Genomic DNA, 20871 nt, shown 5'->3' with positions numbered 1-20871 from the left:
CGACCCCGTCAGCTCCGCCCCCTCCGGAAGCCGCTGCGCTGCCTTCCGCCCTCGGCCAAGATGGCGGCGCCCGGCCGACTCTGGAGGCGGCGGTGGCTGGTGCTGCAGGTGGTGCCGCGGGGCTGCGGCCCCCGCCGCGGGGCTGCTGGCTGCCCGCCGGCGGGGCAGGTCCGCGCCGCCTTCCTCCGGTTCTTCCAGGAGCGCCACGGCCACTGCCGCCTGCCCTCGGCCCCCGTGCGGCCCCGCGGCGACCCGCGCCTCCTCTTCGTCAACGCGGGCATGAACCAGGTGCTCCTGGCGGCTCCGGCCCGCCCGCGGCCCGGTCCCCAAGGCCTCCTCCGCCGCTGGCCGGTCCCTCTCCCGGAGGGATCCCGCCTAGGCCTGCCGCGCCCCCCTCCATGTTTCTGGGGCCCTAGGCACAGCCCCCGGGCCGGGTGGCCTCCAGCAACAGCGGGTGTGTCTCTGCCCTGATTTCTAGTTCAAGCCCATTTTCCTGGGCACGGCGCACCCCCGGAGCGAGCTGGCTCAGTACCGGCGGGTGGTGAACAGCCAGAAGTGCGTGCGTGCCGGGGGAAAGCACAACGACTTGGAGGACGTGGGCCGAGATACCTACCATCACACATTTTTCGAGATGCTGGGGAACTGGTCCTTCGGGGATTACTTCAAGGTGAGGCGATCGGAGCGAAACGGACAAGGGGGAAGCGCAGCCTTTCTTTCAGAGCGGTGCTGTGGTTCCCTGCTGTAGGGCCATAAGGCTGTCTGCAGAAGGCATTTTGGTAAGCTCCAGATTACTTCTTGGGAGTTCTGTGGCCTGGAGCAGAGGTAGTCAGCCGGTGTACTGAATCACTAAATGTGCTCTGCAGGCTCTCGGAGTGCTCAGCCTTTCAAGGTTGTGAACAACACATACAAATCAAAGTTCTCTGTGTGAACATCAGTGTTGACTATTTATTATGGTGAAAAAAGGTTTCCAGTTCACTTGGTGCTTATTACTAGAAAGTTTGAAATGGGAAGAAGGATAAAAGATGCTGGTTGTTTTGCTAGTGAATACATTTCTTCCTTGGAAAGAAAATAATCCATGTGATTTTGCTGGTAAGCACGTGGGGGCAGACCATGCTGTGATCCTGAAAGTCTCCTAACAGTTTAGTAATGTCAGTTTTCCACAAGCAGCAGTGAGCTGTCTCACTTCCCTGACTCTCATCCTGCTCTTTGCAATACACCTTAAAATTGGAAAGGAAGAGAGCAGCTGAAATGAACTTCTTTGGTGTTTGACTCCCATTCTCAAGAGCCTTCTTGCATTGCCATGCATCCTGGATTACTGTGCTTCGTTTATGTTCCCTGCCTTCTCAGGAGGAGGCATGTAGCATGGCCTGGGAGCTCTTGACAGAGGTCTACGAGATCCCCAGAGATCGTCTCTACGTCACCTATTTTGGCGGAGACTCCTCGCTGGGGCTGAGTGCAGATGAGGAGTGCAGGGACATATGGCTCCGCCTAGGGTAAGTCTGCTAGAGAAGAGGTTCTGAGCAGCAGGTGCTGACATTTCTGTCTCCATAGTTTCCTGTTTGCTCTTTAGTTGTTGGGGATCAGAAGTAGGGGCCAAAAGTTGTGTGTTAAACTCATTTTGTTTCTGGCTTGATTGGGTTGTTAAGTCACCTGGGCTCTGAGTGCTCTGGGGCACTTCACCTTTAAGCTGTTTCTCAGATATTATCAGTCTGGGGGGCTAAAACTGGCTGGCCTGGATGAAGTGTGTGAAGGATCTCTATCCTTTGCTTCCTCTCTATTGTGAGCTGCAGAGAGTGCATTCTCCTCTGAAAGCTGGCAATGGTTGCTTTAGTATGAGGACGAAGCCATTGCAGAGAGCACTGCTGTGCCTTGGGTGCTTGTTCCAGGCTGTACGTGGGCTTTGGACCCAAGGCAGCCAGCTCTGTGCTGCTCTTGGTGTTCAGCCTTGTCTATTGTGATCAGGTCTTAGCTATGCTGGAATTCTCTCCAAGGACGAAGGCAGATCCACAGACCCAGTGGAGAGCCTGCCTCCATCAGCAGGAGCCAGACTGAGTTTGCCAGCCAATGTGGGCAGTGGGTAGGATCCTGTCTGGTTTGGTCTAGCTTGTTCCTGCTAAGGAGAGTAATTCTGTGTGAACAGAAGCAAAGGAGTCCTAATGTGTTTGGTTAAGTTTGTAGCAGTCAGAAAGGATTCCTCCCTTCCAGCTTTCTCTGTGATATAGGCTACTATGTGCTTTCTGTGTGTGCCCCTGTGCTGCCACCTGTTTGCCTTTCTAGGGTGCCTGCCAGTCATGTGCTTCCTTTTCCACTGAAGGACAACTTCTGGGAGATGGGGGACACAGGTCCCTGTGGTCCCTGCACAGAGATACACTATGACCACGTGGGTGGTGGCAGAAATGCTGCAGCACTGGTAAACCAGGGCAGCCCCGATGTAGTGGAGATCTGGAACCTGGTCTTCATGCAGTATAGCAGGTACCTGGCATCTGGTCTGAACTCCAGAGCCTTCCTCCCTTGCCTGACTCCGAAGTCATACATGTATATTCTTAGGCATCTCACTGCTTTCCAGGAGGTGGCAGTACAGGAGCAAGAGGGAAGCTGTGGAGATGTGGCCTCTGTGACTCTTGGTCCCCTTTGGTCTATTTGTCCTCCTTCATCCTCTGCTGCCTCTTCTCCCTCACTGCCAAATCCCAGAGGTCTCCTGAGGTCTGCAGCAGCCTGGAGAAACCTGCAGAAGGAGGAGAAGGCCTTGGGCCCCTGTTCAGGGAAGGCCTTTTTCCCTATGTTGCAGTTTGTCCAGACTCTCTTGAGGGTCAGATCCTGGCTGCCTGACAGGGTCAAGGCAGGCTGCTGTTAATCTTGTCCCTGAGCTTCCTTTTGTTGGGTCACCTGCTGTTTCCATTCCCTGTCACTCTCCCATTCTATTTGACTCACCTCCTTTTCTTTGCCCCTGAACTGACCCTTGCTTCTTTTTTGCCTTTTATTTTCCCTGGCTGGCTGACAGAGAGGTGGAGGGGAATCTGCTTCCCTTGCCGCAGCACCATGTGGATACAGGAATGGGCCTGGAAAGGCTGGTGACAGTTCTGCAGAACAAACGTTCCAACTACGACACAGATCTCTTCACTCCCATCTTGGATGCCATTCACAAGGTGACAGTGCTTCTACTGAGAGCCACAGCTAAGCAAAAGCTTCTTGGATCCAAACTGCTTGCCTGGTACCATAGTAATACCTTCTCTACACATGCTACCGTGCAGTATTTTGAGACAGGAGGTTTGTCCAGCCAGGTCCAGAGCGGCATTCTTGGGAAGCTAGGGAGAATTCCAGGTTGGAAATTGCTGGGATATCAGCACTGCTGATCGGTTTTCCTCCAGAGTTTCCTAAATTCCTCAGTGCCAGGGCATTGGCTGACCTGTCTTAGTTATGGAAGTCTTGGTATGTAATGCTCTGGAAGGCTTTAATGAGCACATCTTAGATGTACAAGGTTCGGTGGTAGTTGAGAAGCATGATGGCAAGTGCAGCTGGCTGCCTCTTGCATTGAAACTTTTCCTTCTTTCTTTTTCAGCCATTCATTTCTCCTTACTTTCTCTTCTAGGGCTGCGGGGGGCCCAGATACCAAGGTCTGGTTGGGGATGCTGATGTTGGACGTGTGAATATGGCCTACCGTGTGGTAGCAGATCATGTGCGCACCTTGTGCGTGTGCATCACCGATGGCATCTACCCAGGTCTCTCTGGAGCAGAGTAAGGACACAAGGAAATGGCATGGGGTCAAGGGAGTTGGGCCTAGAAAGGAATATGGGCAGCCAGAGGGAGAGGTTCTGGTGAGAGCCCAAGATAGGGAATGCATGAGCTTTGGGAAGGCAGGAAGGTGAGAGCCTGGAAGAGGTTCCAATCTGCAAGCTCATCCTTGGATGTGTGTAGAGTGTGGGGAGCAGCTGGCCTGTGTCAATAGATCAGTCCAGAGGAGCTGTGTCAGGCTGTGCTGGATGTGGGAGCTGGGCAGGGGTGCTTACATGGCTGCCTGCAGAATCCTGCTGTGCTTTCAGACTGGTGCTGCGTCGGATCCTGCGCAGGGCTGTCCGCTTTTGCTCTGAAGTCCTTCATGCTCCACCTGGGCTCCTAGCCTCCCTGGTGCCTACCGTAGTGGAAATGCTGGTGAGTAAAAACTGTTGCCTTGGGTGGGGAAAGAATATCACACATGTCCCTTTCCTGTACACTGTCAGGAGACAATCTTGGATGTGAAGGAGCTCCAGGAGGGTGTATCTGGTGCTATGCATCACAGCAGTAAAAATCTCTTATCTCCTGATCGTTTGCGATTGAAGGGAGGGGGCCTAGTGTGACCGCTGGTACAGTTAGCACAAGCGTGTGTATAAGTGTATGCAAGTGCATGTTGTTGTTTTCTGAGGGCAGCGGCTTCCAAGCTGTCATATCTGCTTAAATCATCTGAAATTGGTCCCTGTGAGTACTAACAGCATCCTAAAAGACAATGCTTTCTTCCTGTTGTGAATGTGTGTGCTTGCCAAGAGATGCTGTGCAGGGGCTAGCAGAGGTGGGTCACAGAGAGATAGCCAGGAGATGGCAGCTCTAAGTCCATGTGTGATTCTTCCCCTGCACTTCTGTCCCTGGGGCTCTGCACGGGGTCTCCTTTCACACTCGCCTGCCTGAGAAACCTCTACAAATGCTCCTGGCATGCTGTGAGATCCCTCAAGGAAGATGTTGAGGAAGTTATCGCTAACTGAGGCTCACTCCACAGGGGGATGCCTATCCAGAGCTGATGAAGAATACAGACCAGGTGAGCAACATGGAATCTGCTGGAGAGAAACCCTGTCTCATTAGCTTTGTGAGGCACTGCAGAAGTCAGCCCTTCCTTGGGACTTAGCTGGAGGAGTTTGCATAGCCTCCCCCATAACCATGTTCTCATGGGCAGGCTGAGATGTGCTGGGAACATGTTTGTATACTAGGCACGAGAAGTATCTCTGGCAGATCTCTTTGTGGGAGCTCTACTAGATCTGTACCAGGGACTGCATGTCCTGGTATAAGGCAGCTGCTGCTCTAAAAAAGCTAGGATAGCTCTTTTGTTGAGTGCAAGTACAGGCTGTCCTAGCCGGGGTACCTTTTGTCCAAAGCAGATTGGCGATTTAAGGCTAGTCCTGACTTGCTTCTGCTGAGAGCAACTGTGAATTTCTCTGGCTGTTCCAGCCATGCAATTTTAATCGGGTCACAGACATGAATGACCAGGAGTATTTGTCAGCCTCCAGCCTTCCCCAGGTGGATGGTCAATATTTCCTTGACAGGAATGGTGATAGGAGGCACAATGACTTTGGCACTGTTTCATATTACATTGCAGCCATGTTGTGATGGATACTTACAGGACAAAAAGGCTTGTTCAAGCAGACACAGCACCCCCGTTAGACACCTCCCTTCATGTGTTTTGAACTGATTGTAGCAGGGAGCCCCGTGCTAGCAGGGCTGAGCTGAGGTGGGAAACACCCTGAGGTGTGTTTTGGCTAACCTTTCTTCTGATCCTTGGGCAGATCATGGATATCATCAATGAGAATGAGGCTGCTTTTCTGTCCTCCCTTGAGCGTGGGAGGCGCATCATAGAGCAGACAGTGCAGCAGATGGAGCCCTCCACAAATTTCCCGGGTAAGTCTCCCTCCTCTGACAAGCTGCACTTAAATGGCTTGATCCAGGTCCTCGCAAGCATTGCAGTCAAAACTGTGGTGGATATCTGCCTCTCCCACATGTTTTCAGTGACCTTCTAGCCCCAAGCAGAGGCGCAGATGTTACTCCTTTCTTCAGATTGCAGTTGTTTTCTAGTACTTTGTTCTCACAACAAACTAAGCACCAGGAAAGTTAGAAATGTTCCCTTGCTGCTTTATTGACTGGTTGACTGGGTCCTTACAAGACACAGCTGAAATAAGGAGTTCAGTCCCAGCCAGAGCAGCTGCCTGTCTAGAGGTGCTCCACTGAATTTTAGCAGGAAAGGGGCTCTGGAGCATCATTAATACTCAGTCCCATACAAGAACTGCATAGTTTCTCTTCCCTTTCCCAGTACCAGTGCAGTTCCATGCAACACAGGTGAATCCAGTTACCAAGGCACACACTAGATTGGTGTCATCCAAGCAAATCTTGAGATGCCTTTGCTTGCTTTCTTCACTCATAGCTGATGTCCTTTTTGTCCTACAGCTGAAGTGGCCTGGTCTATCTATGGAAATTTAGGATTCCCTCTGGATCTGATTGACCTGATGCTTGAAGAAAAGGGAATCAGTTTGGATTCAGCTGGTTTTAACAAACTTGCTCTGGAAGATGCAAAGGTAAGAGGGAGACTCATATTGCCAAAAATTCAGAGCCTTCCCCTCTCCTGTGAGCATGGAGGCAGAATTCCTTTCACTACTGAGGCTCTTCAGATGCACCAAGGGCCATGTGGCCCTTCCCTGAAGGGGAGGGGGTTTTGAAAGAGCAGCAGGGTCACAATGCCTTTCCTTTTGGGTGTGGGACTGAGAAGTACTGGCTGGTGATTCTCTTCAGATCAGTAGAAGTCTTTTATGATGCTGACTGTTGCTAGAGTGGAGGTTATTATAAAATTATATAGGCTAGGAGTGTCCTCTGTCAGTCATGTAGTCCAACTCCTCACACAAAGCCCAAACAGCAAACGATTTATGAAGTTTATAAAATCTCCTCAGTCTCTGTACTGCTGGAAGACTTGCACTTCCCACCCCGTGCAGTAATCAGTTCAAGGCCTTGCTCTCCTGAACTTTAACGGCCTGGAAGTTTCACAGCTACACAGCAAGCTGTGCTTGGGAGGGTTGTGTTAGCTGTTGCTTATCGCCTGCCTCAAGGCTAGCACAGGGTGATATTGAGTGCTTGTGGGGTTTGAGGGAATGGGGTTGGTTTAGCAGTAGCTTCCATCAGCCTGGATCTAAACAAGCCTTTTCCAGGAAGGTGGAAGAAGTTGTTCCTAGACTTACAGCTCCAGTTAGCGATTTGAGTGCCCCCAGGCATCTCCCATCTAACTGTGTCTTTGCTCCGCTGTAGCGGAAGGCTGGTGGCCCACAGACAGGAAGGCTGAAGGACATAAACATGTGCCTTGATGTGCACTCGCTGGCTCAGCTGCGGAGCAGCAATGTGCCTGCTACTGATGATTCTCCAAAGTACTCTTACACGCTTGGACAGCGCGGGCAGTACGGTAAGTGGCCAGGTCCTGTCTGTTAAGGCAAGCTCTGCCTGAGGGCGCTGGAATCCCTCACAAGACTGCTTTTACTGCCTGACCTCATGCATGCAGAACATGTACTTTGTGGTTCAAACCTGCCCGCCTTGTTGCTGCATCTTTTCTCTGCCCCTGTACCTCATCCCAAAGTAGGTACTTTTCTTACTGCTGTTGGTGTGTCCCCAGGAAGGCTCTGGGCTGGTGACAAGGCTGGGTTGGTATTACTGTGAAGTGGTGAAGCAGGAACTGTTGATTTCTGCTAGAGGTAAGTCTGTCCCCAACAATTAGGCTTATTGGTGTGAGTGCTAGGGAGAATGAAGAATAATTACGCGAAGCCTTTAGGTAGTTTAAAACCGTGCACTTGCTATTTCTTTGGCAGACCACTAGGTGGCAGTGCAGGTTTTTGTTTAGGATAACTGGGGTTGCTGATGCTTCAGGGAAAGCATAAAACTAAACCACAAAAAGTAAGAGGTGGTGTGGTTGTCACAAACAATTAGAGATAGCTGTGTACAGCAAGCTCCCTCTTACCCAGTGTGCTAGGGGCAAACCACATTAAGCAGAAAGTGAGGCAACTCAAACTATATATACTGCAGCAAGAGCATAATGGAGGGAAAAGAACCTAGCAGCGACACTGGCTGGAATCTCCAAGCTAGCACTGTCCCACCTCCTCAGTCACTAAATCATAGAATAATTGAGGTTGGAGGGGATATCTGGATATCCAATCTCTTGAGCAAAGGAACATCAGCTTCACAATCAGATCAGGTTGCCCAGAGCCTTGCCCATTTAAGTTTTCAGTATCCTTAAGGACAGAGATCCCACAGCTTCTCTGTACCAGTTCTTTATCACTCTTAGTATGAAAAGGTATTTTTGCTTATGTACCACCATAATTTTCTGTAGTCTACATGTAGTTTCACAAATCCTAAAGAGGGGTGAATTGCTACTCCTTGACCTACTGGCTATGTTTGTGTTCATACAGCCCAGCAGGCGGTCAGTATTCCTTGCTGCAAGGGCACCCTGCTGACTCATGTTCAACTTGCTCCTGAGGATCCCAAAGTTTCTTTCAGTCCATTTCTGTAGCCTGCTGAGATGCTTCTGAAAAGCAGCCCTGCTCTTCAATATATCAACCAGTCCCCAGAAATTTATGGCCATACACAAACAGGATGTGAGTACATCCCATCTTGTCACAGATGGTCATTAATAAAGATGTTAAATTGTTTGGGCCCTAATATCAGCTACCAAGTAGCTCTACTGGTAACTGAATATCAGTTGAATGTTGAACTGTTGAGCAATTCTCTGTGGGGCCAGCTGCCCAGCCAGTTATTCACCCACCTGATGGTCTACCTACCCAGATTATGTCACCCAAATTTGCCTTCAAGTAGGCTACAGGAGAGCATGTCAGAAACTTGCTACATCAAGGAAGGTGACATCCCTGTCTTCTTGTCCACCAAGCCAGTCATAGCTTCATAGAATGCAGTCAGGTTGGCCAAGCATGCAGTGTAGCAAGATACAGACAGGTATGTGCCACATTTTGCTCTGTCAGGCTGATGTGGACCCAGAGGTGGTTACCTGCTACCCAGCAGGTCTGTCACTAAGTGAGGGGTGACTTGGTTCTAAATAACAGATCCATTGTCCTCTATGCCAATAGCTGCTGTTCTCCTACCGAGGCAAAGGAAGTTGCCAGCTTTCAATATATACCTGGTGTTGCATGGGGAAGTGACCCCTCCTTTCATGTTTCAATCTGACAGGGTGTATGCACTAATCACTGTCATATTTTTCTCCCTGACAGAGTTCAGCCCATGCCAGGCCACCATCCTGATGCTGTACAGAGATCAGTCTCTCCAGAAGGAGGTTGGGGCAGGGCAACGCTGTGGTGTCATCTTGGACAGGACTAACTTCTATGCAGAGCAGGGTGGGCAAGCCTCTGACCAAGGCTACATGATACGTTCAGGACAGCAGGTGAGACCCTTTGGTGCCTGAAACCAAGGCCACTGTGGATACTGAGGCCAGACAGACTTTCCCAAGTGATGGACTGTTTTACTGTGTTAATTTGCAAGCTGCTGACTCGTGACAGTTCCCTTGGCTTTGCCTTGGGGTTGGTGGAGTGAGGGAGAAGTAGCAGTAACTTCATGGAGGTGGACTTGCTTCTCTGGTTGTCTTTCTGAGCCCTTTGCAATTTCTTCTTGCTGGGGAATACTGGAAAGTCTTCTTCAGTGTGCTGCACTCTTGCCAGCTGGGGCTGCAATGCAGAGAGAAGGCAATCAATGATCAGAGAGCACAGAAGCTGAGTAACCTGTCTGGCCAGTCCTGGATGACTGCAAGCAGTGCCCAACCTGAAATTTAGTGCAAAACCTCTTATCCCTCCCAAAAGCATAAGGGAGGACCTCCACATCTGCAGCACGTTCTTCAGCCTTGCCAGAGGGAGAGCTTTTACCCCTCATAGGAAGTTATGTGGGGTGCAGCTTTTTATCCTTCCCACATTCCAGCTCTTGAGAATCCCCCCTGGGCATCGATGCCACGTTTTTAGCCTTGCAGAATGTGGTAGTGCCTTGCTCAGCACTTCTCAAGCTGAAGCAGAGATCAAGTTTCTCTTGCCAGCCTAGTGAGGCAGAAATGGCACCTTGGATGTCCGAGGCCGGTGCCTTGGCAGCCGGTGTCCATTTTCTTATGGACGAGCACCCTTGTTAGGAAAATTCCTCAGCTATGGGTGGTGTTGCTGCCCTTCCACTGCAAGCTGACAACCTCAGCATGTTGTGCAGCGAGTGCCTGGATGCAGGGTAAAGCCTGAGGCACTCTGGTTACACTGGCAGTAAGTTTGTCCCTGCTTTTCCCACCCCATCCCTTTCTTTGAGAGATCCTTGTAGGTTGTGTTTCCTAGTCAGATCAAGCAGGTGTCTAGCACAGGTCTTTGAATGTTCCCTGTGTTGTAACTCATCTTTCTGTCTCTCTTTGCTCAGGACATACTCTTCCCTGTAGAATCCGTTCATCTCTGTGGAGGTTACGTGATCCATGAGGTCACTGCTCTGGAAACCCTGCATGCTGGGGACCAAGTGCAGCTTTTTGTGGATGAGGTGATAACTCCCTGCTCATAACCTTTTCCTAGCTTTGCCTTGAGAGTCTTCTGGTGTCCTGAGTAACCCGGGCACAACAGAACCTTGTTCCTTGTATTCCTGAGACTGCTTTTCATTGTGATGTGCAGTGGGAAGGAGACCTCACAAGTAACTCTGTAATCTTATGTGAGCCATTGGTCTGCCCAGAAGTATCCAGCCTACCCATTTCTGCTCTACAGAGGTGATCCCATGGGAAAAGTTAAATCTGCCCTAAATTCGTAATTTCATAATTATAAATGAAATAAATTAGTAATTTATTGTGTATGTGTATTATTGTGTATTATTGTGTATTATGTGTATAATGTGTATTATGTATAAATTCATAACTATAAGTGACACAAATTCATCTGACACCTGTGCTACCCGCTGTTTTTCCGCTCCATCTTGTCCCGTCCCCTTGCATGTAGACTTTCCCATATCTCTTCATACCATCCTCTGGTCCCCCAAGATACGGAGAACCAGCTACCCACTTGCCAACTTGTCTGTGCTTTCAGGCCCAGCGGCTGGCCTGCATGACGAACCACACGGCTACCCATGTGCTGAACTTCGCGCTCCGCCGCGTCCTGGGTGACAACACAGAGCAACGAGGGTCCCATGTGACAGCAGAGCGGCTGCGCTTTGACTTTGATACCAAGGTGGCTCTGGACTTCTATTTTCTTGTTCTCAGCAGTACCAACATCCTGGTACTGGCCTTCTCTCCAGGGCTTTTTCCTCCTCTCACCATAATCACTCCTTTAGAGACAGGTCACGTTCTATATGAGCAATGAAACTTGGCCTCCTGGACATAATTGGCATGACTTTGCATTGACCTGACTCTGAGCAGGGCTTGCTGATGGGATGAATGGGGGTCAGAAGGGAAAGGACTTAGGTCAGTCCCATGGCCACTGGTCTTGCTGAGTAGTGTAAATGGGTCTCTGAGAGATTCACCAGCTTGACTATGGCATGTATCTGATGTCTTTGCTGGTCATCCAGGTGAGAGGGGTTGGGAACTGAAAGCTGTTGGGTCGGGCTGAGCACTGGCCCTGGTAACCTGTCGGTCGTTGCAGCATTTCTCTTGAGTTTGGTTAATGCTTTTGGATCGAAAGTCCTTATCCCTTGTAGGAGGAGGGGGTGGGAGGGCCATGATGCTCACAGTTTGCTTTTATAAGAAGGGAAGATGAGACACAAGGGAGAGTGGTGTGCCCAAGCTGCGTTGCCTAGGGACCCTGCCCCAGTTCTCCCTCCTTTGTTTTGTACTTCACAGGAAGCTTCTCCATAAGGTGGCTGATTTACTTCCTCAGGGCCCTGTGACTGTGGAGCAGCTGCAGCAAGTGGAGCAAGTGGTCCAGGATGTGATCAAACGAAATGAGGTGGTTCATATGGCTGAGGTGCCCCTCACACTGGCAAGAAGAATTCAGGGACTCCGTGCAGTGGATGAGGTATGACAGGATGGCAGCATGCACTTTCCTGAGCCTTCTTCAGCAGGAATCATCTGGGTCACAAGAGGTGTAGATGCAACAGGTTTCTGACACCCCAAACTCAGGAAGGAAAAAAGGACAGAGGTGAGATCTCAGGAGCACCGTGTTGTAAAATGTGGAGGCTGGTGATGCATAGGCTTTCTACTCGTTTCTTTAGACCAAAAGTTTGCAGTGTCACCCAATTGTTTGTTTCTTCCCAAGGTGGCTGGTTGCGAGGGAGAAGCAGTGCTGCCCCTGGTTCTGGGGCTACACCGGAATAGGGGAAAACTGAGGCAGCAACCCAAAGCCATGTAGTTAGCCTGTAAGTGCCCCTGAAGGACCATGTTGTTAGCTGCTGATCCCTGTCTCCTCTGTCAGGGGTATCCAGATCCAGTGAGGATAGTATCCCTGGGGGTCCCTGTGGAGAGTGTGCTGACCTGCGACTCTGAGGCTGCAATGCAGACCTCTGTGGAGCTCTGCTGTGGGACGTAAGTGACTTTTACTTGTAGTTAGAAGGTGTGTTTGTGGGCACTGGTGGCTGAGGTAGAGAGAGTCCTGCAAGCTCCACTCCCTGTCCCCTTGCAACTAAGTTTCTTCACCGGAAGGATCTCATGAGGATAGGGTGGGTGAGTTACAAAGCTTTGGAAGTCCCAGGGTGAGAAACCTTTACTGAAATGCAAAGCATTTCTTCTTGCTTCATAGTCTGAAACCAACCTGGAAGTTGCAGGGTGCCAGCAGAGTGTGGGAAGGGGGTGTGTGGCCTGTCACAAAAGGGCTTTGGCTTTGGGGTTGCAGGAAGGCTGGGGACCCAGCAGGAGACTCTGAGGTGGTTATGAGATCTTGAGACCACTCTGATTATCTTAGTTATCTTCACCCTATTCTGCTTTTAACAGTAATGAGAGTAGAAGAGTATCAATCTTAGGACAATGCTGACACCAAAAAAAAAAAGAAAACCGAACAAATTGGCCTTTGAGCAGATAGAGCTGAAAATGAGCAAGTTTCTAGTCATGAGATCATTCTTGTGGGAGTAGTGGGACAAGAAACTGCATGGGAGTGGAGGTGATCAGTTCTTGTGAAGCTGTCTGAAATGATTACTTGTGGTAACAGAATAGGGAATACACAGAATTGTATAGGTTGAAAAAGACCTTTAAGATCATCAGGTCCAACCATAAACCTAACACTGCCAGTTCACCACTAAATCATGTCCCTAAGCACCACATCCAAACATCTTTTAAATACCTCCAGGGATGGTGACTCAACCACTTCCCTGGGCAGCCTGTTCCAATACCTGACAACCCTTTTGGTGAAGTAGTATTTCCTAATATCCAGTTGAAACCTCCCCTGGCACAGCTTGAGGCCATTTCCTCTCATCCTATCACTTGTTACTTGAGAGAAGAGACCAACAACTGCCTCATTACAACCTCTTTTCAGGTAGTGGTAGAAAGCAGGAAGGTCCCCCCTCAGCCTCCTTTTCTCCAGACTAAACAACTCCAGTTCTCTCAGGTGCTCCTCATAAGGCTTGTGCTCAGGACCCTTCACCAGCTTTGTTGCCTTTCTTTGCACACACTCCAGCAGCTCAATGTCTGTCTTGTAGTGAGGGGCCCAAAACTGAACACAGTACTCGAGGTGCGGCCTCACCAGGGCTGAATACAGGGGAATGACCACTTCATTAGTCCTGCTGGCCACGCTATTTCTGACACAAGCCAGGATGCTGTTGTTGTTTTTGGCTACCTGGGCACACTGCTGGCTCATATTCAGCTGAGTATTGACCAACAGGCCCAGGTCCTTTTCTGCCGGGCAGCTCTCCAGCCACTCTTCCCCAAGCCTGTAGCGTTGCATAGGGTTGTTGTGGCCCAAGTGCAGGACCCAACACTGAGCCTTGTGGAACCCCATACAGTTGGCCTTGCCTACCAATGCAGCCTGTCTAGATCCCTCTGTAGACCCTTCCTTCCCTCAAGTAGATTCACACTCCTGCACAACTTGGTGTCATCTGCAAATTTACCGAGGGTGCACTTGATCCCTTCATCCAAATCATTGATAAAGATATTAAACAGAACTGGCCCCAACACTGAGCCCTCGGGAGCACCACTTGTGACTGGCTGCCAAGTGGATTTAACTCCATTCACCACAACCCTTTGGACCCAGCCAGTATTTTACCCAACAAAGAGTACACCTCTCCAAGCTGTGAGCAGCCAGTTTCTCCAGGAGGATGCTGTGCGAAATGGTATTAAAGGCTTCACTGAAGTCTAGGCAGACAACATCCACAGGCTTTCTCTCATCTAAGTGGGTCACCTTGTGATAGAAGGAGACTAGGTTTGTTAAGCAGGACCTGCCTTTCCTAAACCCATGCTGATTGGGCCAGACAACCTGGTTATCTTGTATATGCTGCATGATGGCACTCAGGATGATCTGCTTCATAACCTTCCCTGGCACCGAGGTCAGACTGACAGGCCTGTAGTTCCCTGGATCTTCTTTCTGGCCCTTTTTGTAGATGGGTGTCACGTTTGCTAATCTCCAGTCAACTGGGACCTCCCCAGTTAGCCAGGACTGCTGACAAAGGATTGAAAGTGTCTTGGTGAGCACTTCTGCCAGTTTCTTTAGTACTCTCAGGTGGATCTCATCTGGCCCCATAGACTTGTGTGTGCTTAGGTGGTGTAGCAGGTTACTATCCATTTCCCCTTGGATTATGGGGGCTCCATTCTCCTCCCCGTCCCTGCCTTCCAGCTCAGGGGGCTGGGTGCCCAGAGGACAACTGGTCCTACTATTAAAGACTGAGGCAAAGAAGGCATTAGGTACCTCAGCCTTTTCCTCACCCTTTCTCACAGTGTTTCCTCCCACATCTAGTAAAGGCTGGAGAGTCTCTTTAGCCCTCCTTTTGCTGCCAGTATATTTATACAAGTACTTTTCATTGTCTTTTACAGCAGTAGACAGATTAAGCTTTAGCTGGGCTTTGGCCCTTCTAATTTTCTCCCTGCATAGCCTCACAACATCTTTGTAGTCCTCTTGAGTTGCCTGCCCCTTTTCCAAAGGTCATCATGTCACCCACAAGTCCTCTGTTTGTGAACAACAGGTCTAGCCTCCCCTGGTAGGCTCACTTAACAGCTGTGTCAGGAAGCGATCTTCCACACACTCCAGGAACCTCCTAGACTGTTTCCTCTCCACTGTATTGTATTTCCAGCAGACACCTGGTAGATTGAAGTTCCCTACAAAGACAAGGGCTAGCAATCATGAGGCTTCTCCCAGCTGCTTGTACAATAAATACATCTGCCTCTTCACCCTGGTTGGGTGGTCTGTAACATACTCCCACCATGACATCTTGCCTTCCTGGCCTTTCCCCCTGATTCTTACCCATAAACACATAACCCTATTGTCACCATCATTAAGCTCCATACAATCCAAACTCTCTCTAACATACAAGGCTACCCCACCACCTCTCCTGCCTTGCCTATCCCTTCTGAAGAGTTTATAGCCGTCCATGGCAGTATTCCAGTTGTGTGAGTCATCCCACCATGTGTCCATAATGGCAACTACATCATAGTTTTCCTGCTATCCAATGGCTTGCAGCTTCTCCTGTTTATTGCCCATGCTGCTTGCATTTGTGTAGAGGCACTGTAGCTGTGGTGAACCTGAGACATTGTAGTTGTTTTCATATCCAGTGTTGAATAGCCAAGGAGGAAAGGGGAGGTTGTCCGTGCCCTGTGACTGCATGACCACCCTGTGACTGGAGTCTACTGGCCAGTCTGTGAGCTGGCCTGACAAGAGAGTGGTAGAGTTGGAGGAAAAAAAGTTACTCTACAAGGTTCATTAGTAGCTGAGTAGAAAAGAAAAATCCCAGTTCATCCCACTGCTGAAGGAAAGGAGAGAAAAGCAAGGCAGGACTTGGCTGTTATGCACCATTGGACATCAGCCTGCTGGGTAGGTAGCACAGGGGCTCCTCTGGAGTAGCCTCAACCCTGCTGTCTCTTGCCTGACAGGGTACCATCAGGGTTTTAGGGATGGGAAGGGATTGAAGCTATTGGGATTGGGGAGGGGCTGCTGGGCTTGAGACTTGTCTAAAATGAAAGTAAGCTTCCTGATTTCTGTTTCCAGGGAGTAGCTTGTTTTCTTTCCTGTTCTCTGCTGACTTTGCAGGCACCTTCTACAAACAGGAGCTGTGGAAGATCTGGCCATCATCAGTGAGCGTCAGCTTGTTAAAGGGATTAGCCGTGTCATTGCAGTGACAGGGGTACAAGCCAAACAGGTAAGAGAAGGGGAACTTAGATTTCTGCCATGTCAAGGCAGTGCCAGAAGGACCCAACTTTGTAGGTTTTTGATTAGACAATTAGCTTCCCCCTGCTTTGGTTGGAGCCTCCCCACTATGCCTGATCTGGTTTCCTCCTTCACCCCTGGAGCCAGCTCTGCTGCCGTACCTAACTATTCACCTCCACTCCCCCCATCCTAGTTTCCTGTCTCCTTGACCTTCATTCCTCCCCTCAGACACCCTTTTCCAGGACAAGAACTTGGCACAAAATATCAGGAAGTCTCTAGATCCTTTGTGATCTCACCTCCTGCCTATCACAGTTGGATTTGCACTTTATGGTTACAGGGCTCTGGCTGCATTCTTACAGCCCTTTTGCTTCTTTTCTTTAGTCTTTTTCCTGCTAAACTGTGGTTCTGGTCTGGATGGGTCTGTATAGAAAGTAAGCAACCTATTATTGTGTCCGTGAGATCACTCTGTCTTCAGAAAATCTCGAAGTGTCGGGGGCCCTGCAACCTTGCCTGCTTCCTTTAAGGCTGGAGTCAGTGTGACTCACTGTCAGCAGAACTGGGAAGACTAAAGTCCACCCCTACAAATCTGTTCCTTTTTGGCTGGCCGTCCCCTGTGCATCTGTGTCCCTAGCAAGGCTTTTCTTGGTGCAGAGGAGTGAAAAGCTACAGGGCACAACTGCAGGCTTTGCTGGAAGTGCTGACCTGGGTAGCCCCCAAGAGGAGCTGTGTGCATGTGTTAATCAGACATGGGAGACTGCAGGCATGAGGGAGTGACTTGAAACAAGGGATGTGTATCTCAGCTAGGCAAAGCGGTCCTCACTGTCCACAGCTTTTCTTACATTCTCTCTGCTGTCCCATGCTAAAGTCTAGCAGGACCATCATGGCACAAAGATCTGGCAGAGAGGAAATGCTCCAAATCGTAAGGATTTTCACTGATGAAAAAAGCTCATATTAGCTTTTTTTATTAACGGTATTATTGGTGTTGGGCAAAGCAATAAGAATTGCACCAAGAGCAGCTGAACTGGTCCTCAGGAATTGTGCTTGAACAGCTAATGAGTTTTGTTTAGTTTTAGTGTTTCTTTTGTTTCTTCAGTCATTGGTTTCAACATTGCATTTGCTAATGAAAAAAGAGCACTAAGAAGTAAACTGGGCTCCCAAGTTTTTTTCATTGAAATCCTGATCATTTGATGTGATGTACTGAGAAAACATAAAAGCATGACAGTTTGGTCCCCCGGGTGTGACCATCTAGTGTTGGTTGCAAATCTAGAGAGGAACGTTCTACTCCAGAGTCTCTTGAGGATAATCATTCTTAAAGCCTCTGTCTGTAGGTGTCTTCCCACTGGATCCTGAGCAGTACTTCAGTGGTTATGAACCTGCTGCCTTCCAATTTCTTCATCCCTGTTCATTCTTTCTATTGCTGCATTTGAAGCATTCTCTCCCTCCCTCTCCCCAGGCCCGGGAAGTAGGCCAGTGCTTAGCTATGGAAGTGGACTCTGTCTCCCTACGAATGAAACAGAGGAGTACCTCTATTCCTGAGATGCAGAACCTCTCCAGAGAAGTGGGCCAATTGACAAAAGTAAGGATTACATTCCTGTACAGAAAGATCCTAGTGTGGGCTCTGTACACTTGAGGCACATGACTGCTTCCCTGCCAGCTTTGCATTTTACCATGGTCAATAGCAAGGGCATGTTGCTAACTCCTGGTGCCACTTTGGTTGCAAAGATTTCAACCAGTGTCTAGGTTGCCTCTCTTGCAGATGACCTACTGCCACAGGGAGTGTGAGAGAAGATGGTGGGGAGGGTAAAACAGTGAAAAAGGGTTCCCAGCTTTTCCCCAGGCTTTAGATGCCCAGCTGAAAACAGAAAGCTACATGCCACAGTGTAGTTACTGGCTGGCCTGATCACATAGGGGTATTGAAGTGTCTGGGAAGAGGCCAGGCTCCAGCCTGACCTCCCAGAGAACTAGCAGTTTATTTCTAGGTACAGTTTAGTGTCCTTATACAGCAAATTGTCTTGCAGGTGGTGGCTAGCACTGCAATGCCCCAGTGGCAAAGAAAAGAACTACAGGCTATCCTCAAAGCACTACAGCGAACAGCCAACACAGCCATCAAGAAACTGGAGATGCAGCAGGTACTGTGGCAGCAGCACACTCACTTGCAGCCTGCTAATAGCACTGTGTGGCATACACCAGTGGAACTGGTGTCTCTGTCACACTTCACAGCCACTCGGTCACTAGGGTCCTGTTGGAAGGCAGAAGAAAGCAGGTACAATCACACATGGTGTAGCACAAGCCCTGTGTTGGATTGATTTCACTGGCATTAACCAGGGACATAATTTAAAATGCAGTGAATGACTGAGCTTTTGGCACCTGCAGTATCCCTGTGTCTCTCTGCCTGCAAGGATGAAGAACCCAATATCAGCACTTCTGGCAAACAAGAGCAGGTGGATAGGTATCACTTTGCTGTTTATGCAGGGAGATGAGGTGGCCCTGAAAATGGGCTTTACAAGGTCACGCAGTAAGGCAGTAGCAGGACAGAGTCTTTTTCCCAGCAATACGGATATTGCTGTAGCTTCCCACTGCATTGGTGTCTTGCTAATTTATATGACTACATTAAAAGCCCTTTGGAATTGCTTACTCATGGCTTAGTGTTCTAAGTGAGAACTATCCTTAAAGTAGAAGCATATTGCCACAGGAGCCTGCCTGAGACATGTGGTAATATGTAGGTCCAGGGGAGAGGCTGGGGACTGAACAGGTCACTGCCTATTCTACTTTTGAAAGGGGTTCATCTCTGCTTGCTTTTGAGGAAGGAGGGTTGTACAGGTCTGCATGTGGAGATTTCAGTCTGTCAGTCTTACTTCTGCTAACATACATCACCCCCTCTATCCCACAGAGCAGCACCTCCATTCCTTATGTACATATGTTACATACATATATCCTTATCCAGCCCACCCTGTGCACCTGTAGCCCCTCAAGTGCTTTGTGTTTCCTCCTCCAGGCTGAAGAGAAGGCCCAAAGCCTGCTAGCAAAACATTGCAACCAACCTGTCATCATTGATACAGTCCCAGCTGAGTCCCTTTCTGTGAGTAATCCACACTATTTGTTGCCCCAGCAGAACCTCAGGTGCTGTATACAGTAAGGGGGAGCTGCTGGGCGTGTTTGCTGCTGCAATGCCAGTATCCTTTGCTGTGGCCTGACCCCTCTTCTCTCTCCCCCTCATAGATCCTAATGAAGGTAGTGAACCAGCTGTGTGACAAATCTCCTGGCACATCAGTCCTGCTGCTCAGCCCTCAGATTTCTGGTGAGGTGCTCTGTGCCTGTCAGGTGTCCAAGGTAAGCAGAACCCTGATAGATACATGGGTACCTGCCTGCAGAGGGGGACTGGACCTGCTTTTGAGGCTTTTCCTGCGATTCTGCCCAGTGTTGGTGGTTAATTGCACAGGGGTAGGGCGTGAGATGACCATACCAGGACCAGATAGGCTTTCATTTTTTGCTGGGCACAGATACCCCTGGATCCTCCAGGCCATGTTTGCCCATGGGCAGGACAAGCATTAACATGTAAGCTCAGCCTTTGTGGTCCTCCCAGTCATGACTGACTCGGGTTAGTGAGGGCCCAGGCTGGGTGAGGAGAGAACATTGTTGCCTTTCTTCTTCCACACTGCAGAGTGCTCCACAGTCCAAATTACATTGCTCTGTGTCTCTTCCACAGAATTGCCTCCCCGTGTTCTCTGCTGCTGACTGGGCCGTGGCTGTCTGTACACAGATGGAAGGGAAGGCAGGAGGCTCTCCCGTTGTTGCTAAGGGCAGTGGAAATGCCAAGGGCATGCAGGGAGCCCTAACTACTGCACTGGAGTTCGCTCAGAGTAAACTCTGAAATACCTGTGATGCTTTGGTGGCAGGACAGCTGTATGCAGCCCAGCTGCAAGCTGCGTAGGCACTTGATGCAGAGCATGTGTTACGCTCTGATCTGAAAGGTTTAGCAGCTCCCGCACTGAACATTGCTGCAACCACTGCATTGGAGCATTTGGCTTCTGGTCATCAGGGATCAGCAGAGACCCTGCTCCTGATCCCATTGGCAGAACGATGCTGCCTGTTCTCAGCATGGATATTGGGAGTTGAGCCTTGGAAAGCCCCAGTTGCAGCAGCAGATCCTACTTCTGGAACAGTGTGGTTCTTGCCCCAAGACCAGCACTGAGAGGCCTCATGAGAGCATGGGAAGATGGCACAGTGTTACCCTAAAGCCATTAAAAGGTAGAGAGTGTTAGATCCTCTGATGTTGCTTGTTAGCTGCACCTTTTTTTTTTCTTTCTTTCTTTCTGCTCTGTTCTGGCAAAGGGTTTTAGTCTTTCTCTGCAGCCCCACAAGTCAGCGTGCACTCTTGTAAGCAGTCCTGTAAGTAGAACTCGGGACATTCCTCTGATTAAAAATGCTACTATAATTAAGAAATGGGGAGATAAGTTCCCCCAGTGCCTGCAGGCTCAGCTTTTTCAGCCTATGCTTGTTGGGCTATGCAACAAGTAGAGCTAAAGCAAGTCCTCAGTACTGAATCAAGGAGGGAACAAAATCACCCCAGCCTCTACCTCTTTGCTTTGGATGAATGTTCTTATCCTTGTTTCCTCCTGGCACTCCCTTGTAACTCCTTCCTTCTCACACTGCCTCCTGGTTTCTTACTTACCAGCACCTACCTAAAAACCGTCATGGATTTGGTGAGTTGTGAGAATGGTGACCGTTGCTGTGTTGCAGCATGGAACTCCTTGCAGCAGGACACTTAGCCTTGAGGTGAGCAGGTCTCCCTCCTAAACTGGTCACTTTTCACAAGCACTAGCAGACCTAGCAAACTTAACTCATAAAGACATTTCAGACTTCAGTGTTAGAGTGA

At 49.6% G+C, this 20871-nt stretch overlaps 1 protein-coding gene across 1 annotated transcript; it reads left to right on the top strand.

Moving 5' to 3' along the window:
* Positions 1-16: 16 nt before the first annotated feature.
* AARS2 (alanyl-tRNA synthetase 2, mitochondrial) lies at positions 17-20256 on the top strand. Its single transcript, XM_064445997.1, has 22 exons — positions 17-288; positions 479-667; positions 1348-1493; positions 2278-2472; positions 3002-3146; positions 3590-3735; positions 4041-4149; positions 4748-4786; positions 5529-5640; positions 6184-6311; positions 7033-7183; positions 8991-9160; positions 10159-10272; positions 10806-10946; positions 11592-11729; positions 12126-12235; positions 15879-15987; positions 17449-17571; positions 18014-18124; positions 18991-19074; positions 19215-19325; positions 19702-20256. The coding sequence occupies exons 1-22, from the start codon at positions 61-63 to the stop codon at positions 19864-19866; spliced, it is 2964 nt and encodes a 987-aa protein (XP_064302067.1). The 5' UTR covers positions 17-60; the 3' UTR covers positions 19867-20256.
* Positions 20257-20871: the final 615 nt, after the last annotated feature.

This window comes from Phalacrocorax carbo, chromosome 3 (genome assembly GCF_963921805.1).
Source record: "Phalacrocorax carbo chromosome 3, bPhaCar2.1, whole genome shotgun sequence".
In the NCBI taxonomy this organism is placed as follows: Eukaryota; Metazoa; Chordata; class Aves; order Suliformes; family Phalacrocoracidae; genus Phalacrocorax; species Phalacrocorax carbo.
This window is presented reverse-complemented; position numbering and strand designations above follow the sequence as displayed.

Bases quoted from the DNA above. Each gene is read 5' to 3' on its own strand.
- AARS2 (XM_064445997.1), top strand. From the start codon at position 61: ATGGCGGCGCCCGGCCGACTCTGGAGGCGGCGGTGGCTGGTGCTGCAG. The intron at 289-478 runs GTGCTCCTGGCG...CCTGATTTCTAG, and splicing joins TCAACGCGGGCATGAACCAG to TTCAAGCCCATTTTCCTGGG. The intron at 668-1,347 runs GTGAGGCGATCG...CTGCCTTCTCAG, and splicing joins CCTTCGGGGATTACTTCAAG to GAGGAGGCATGTAGCATGGC.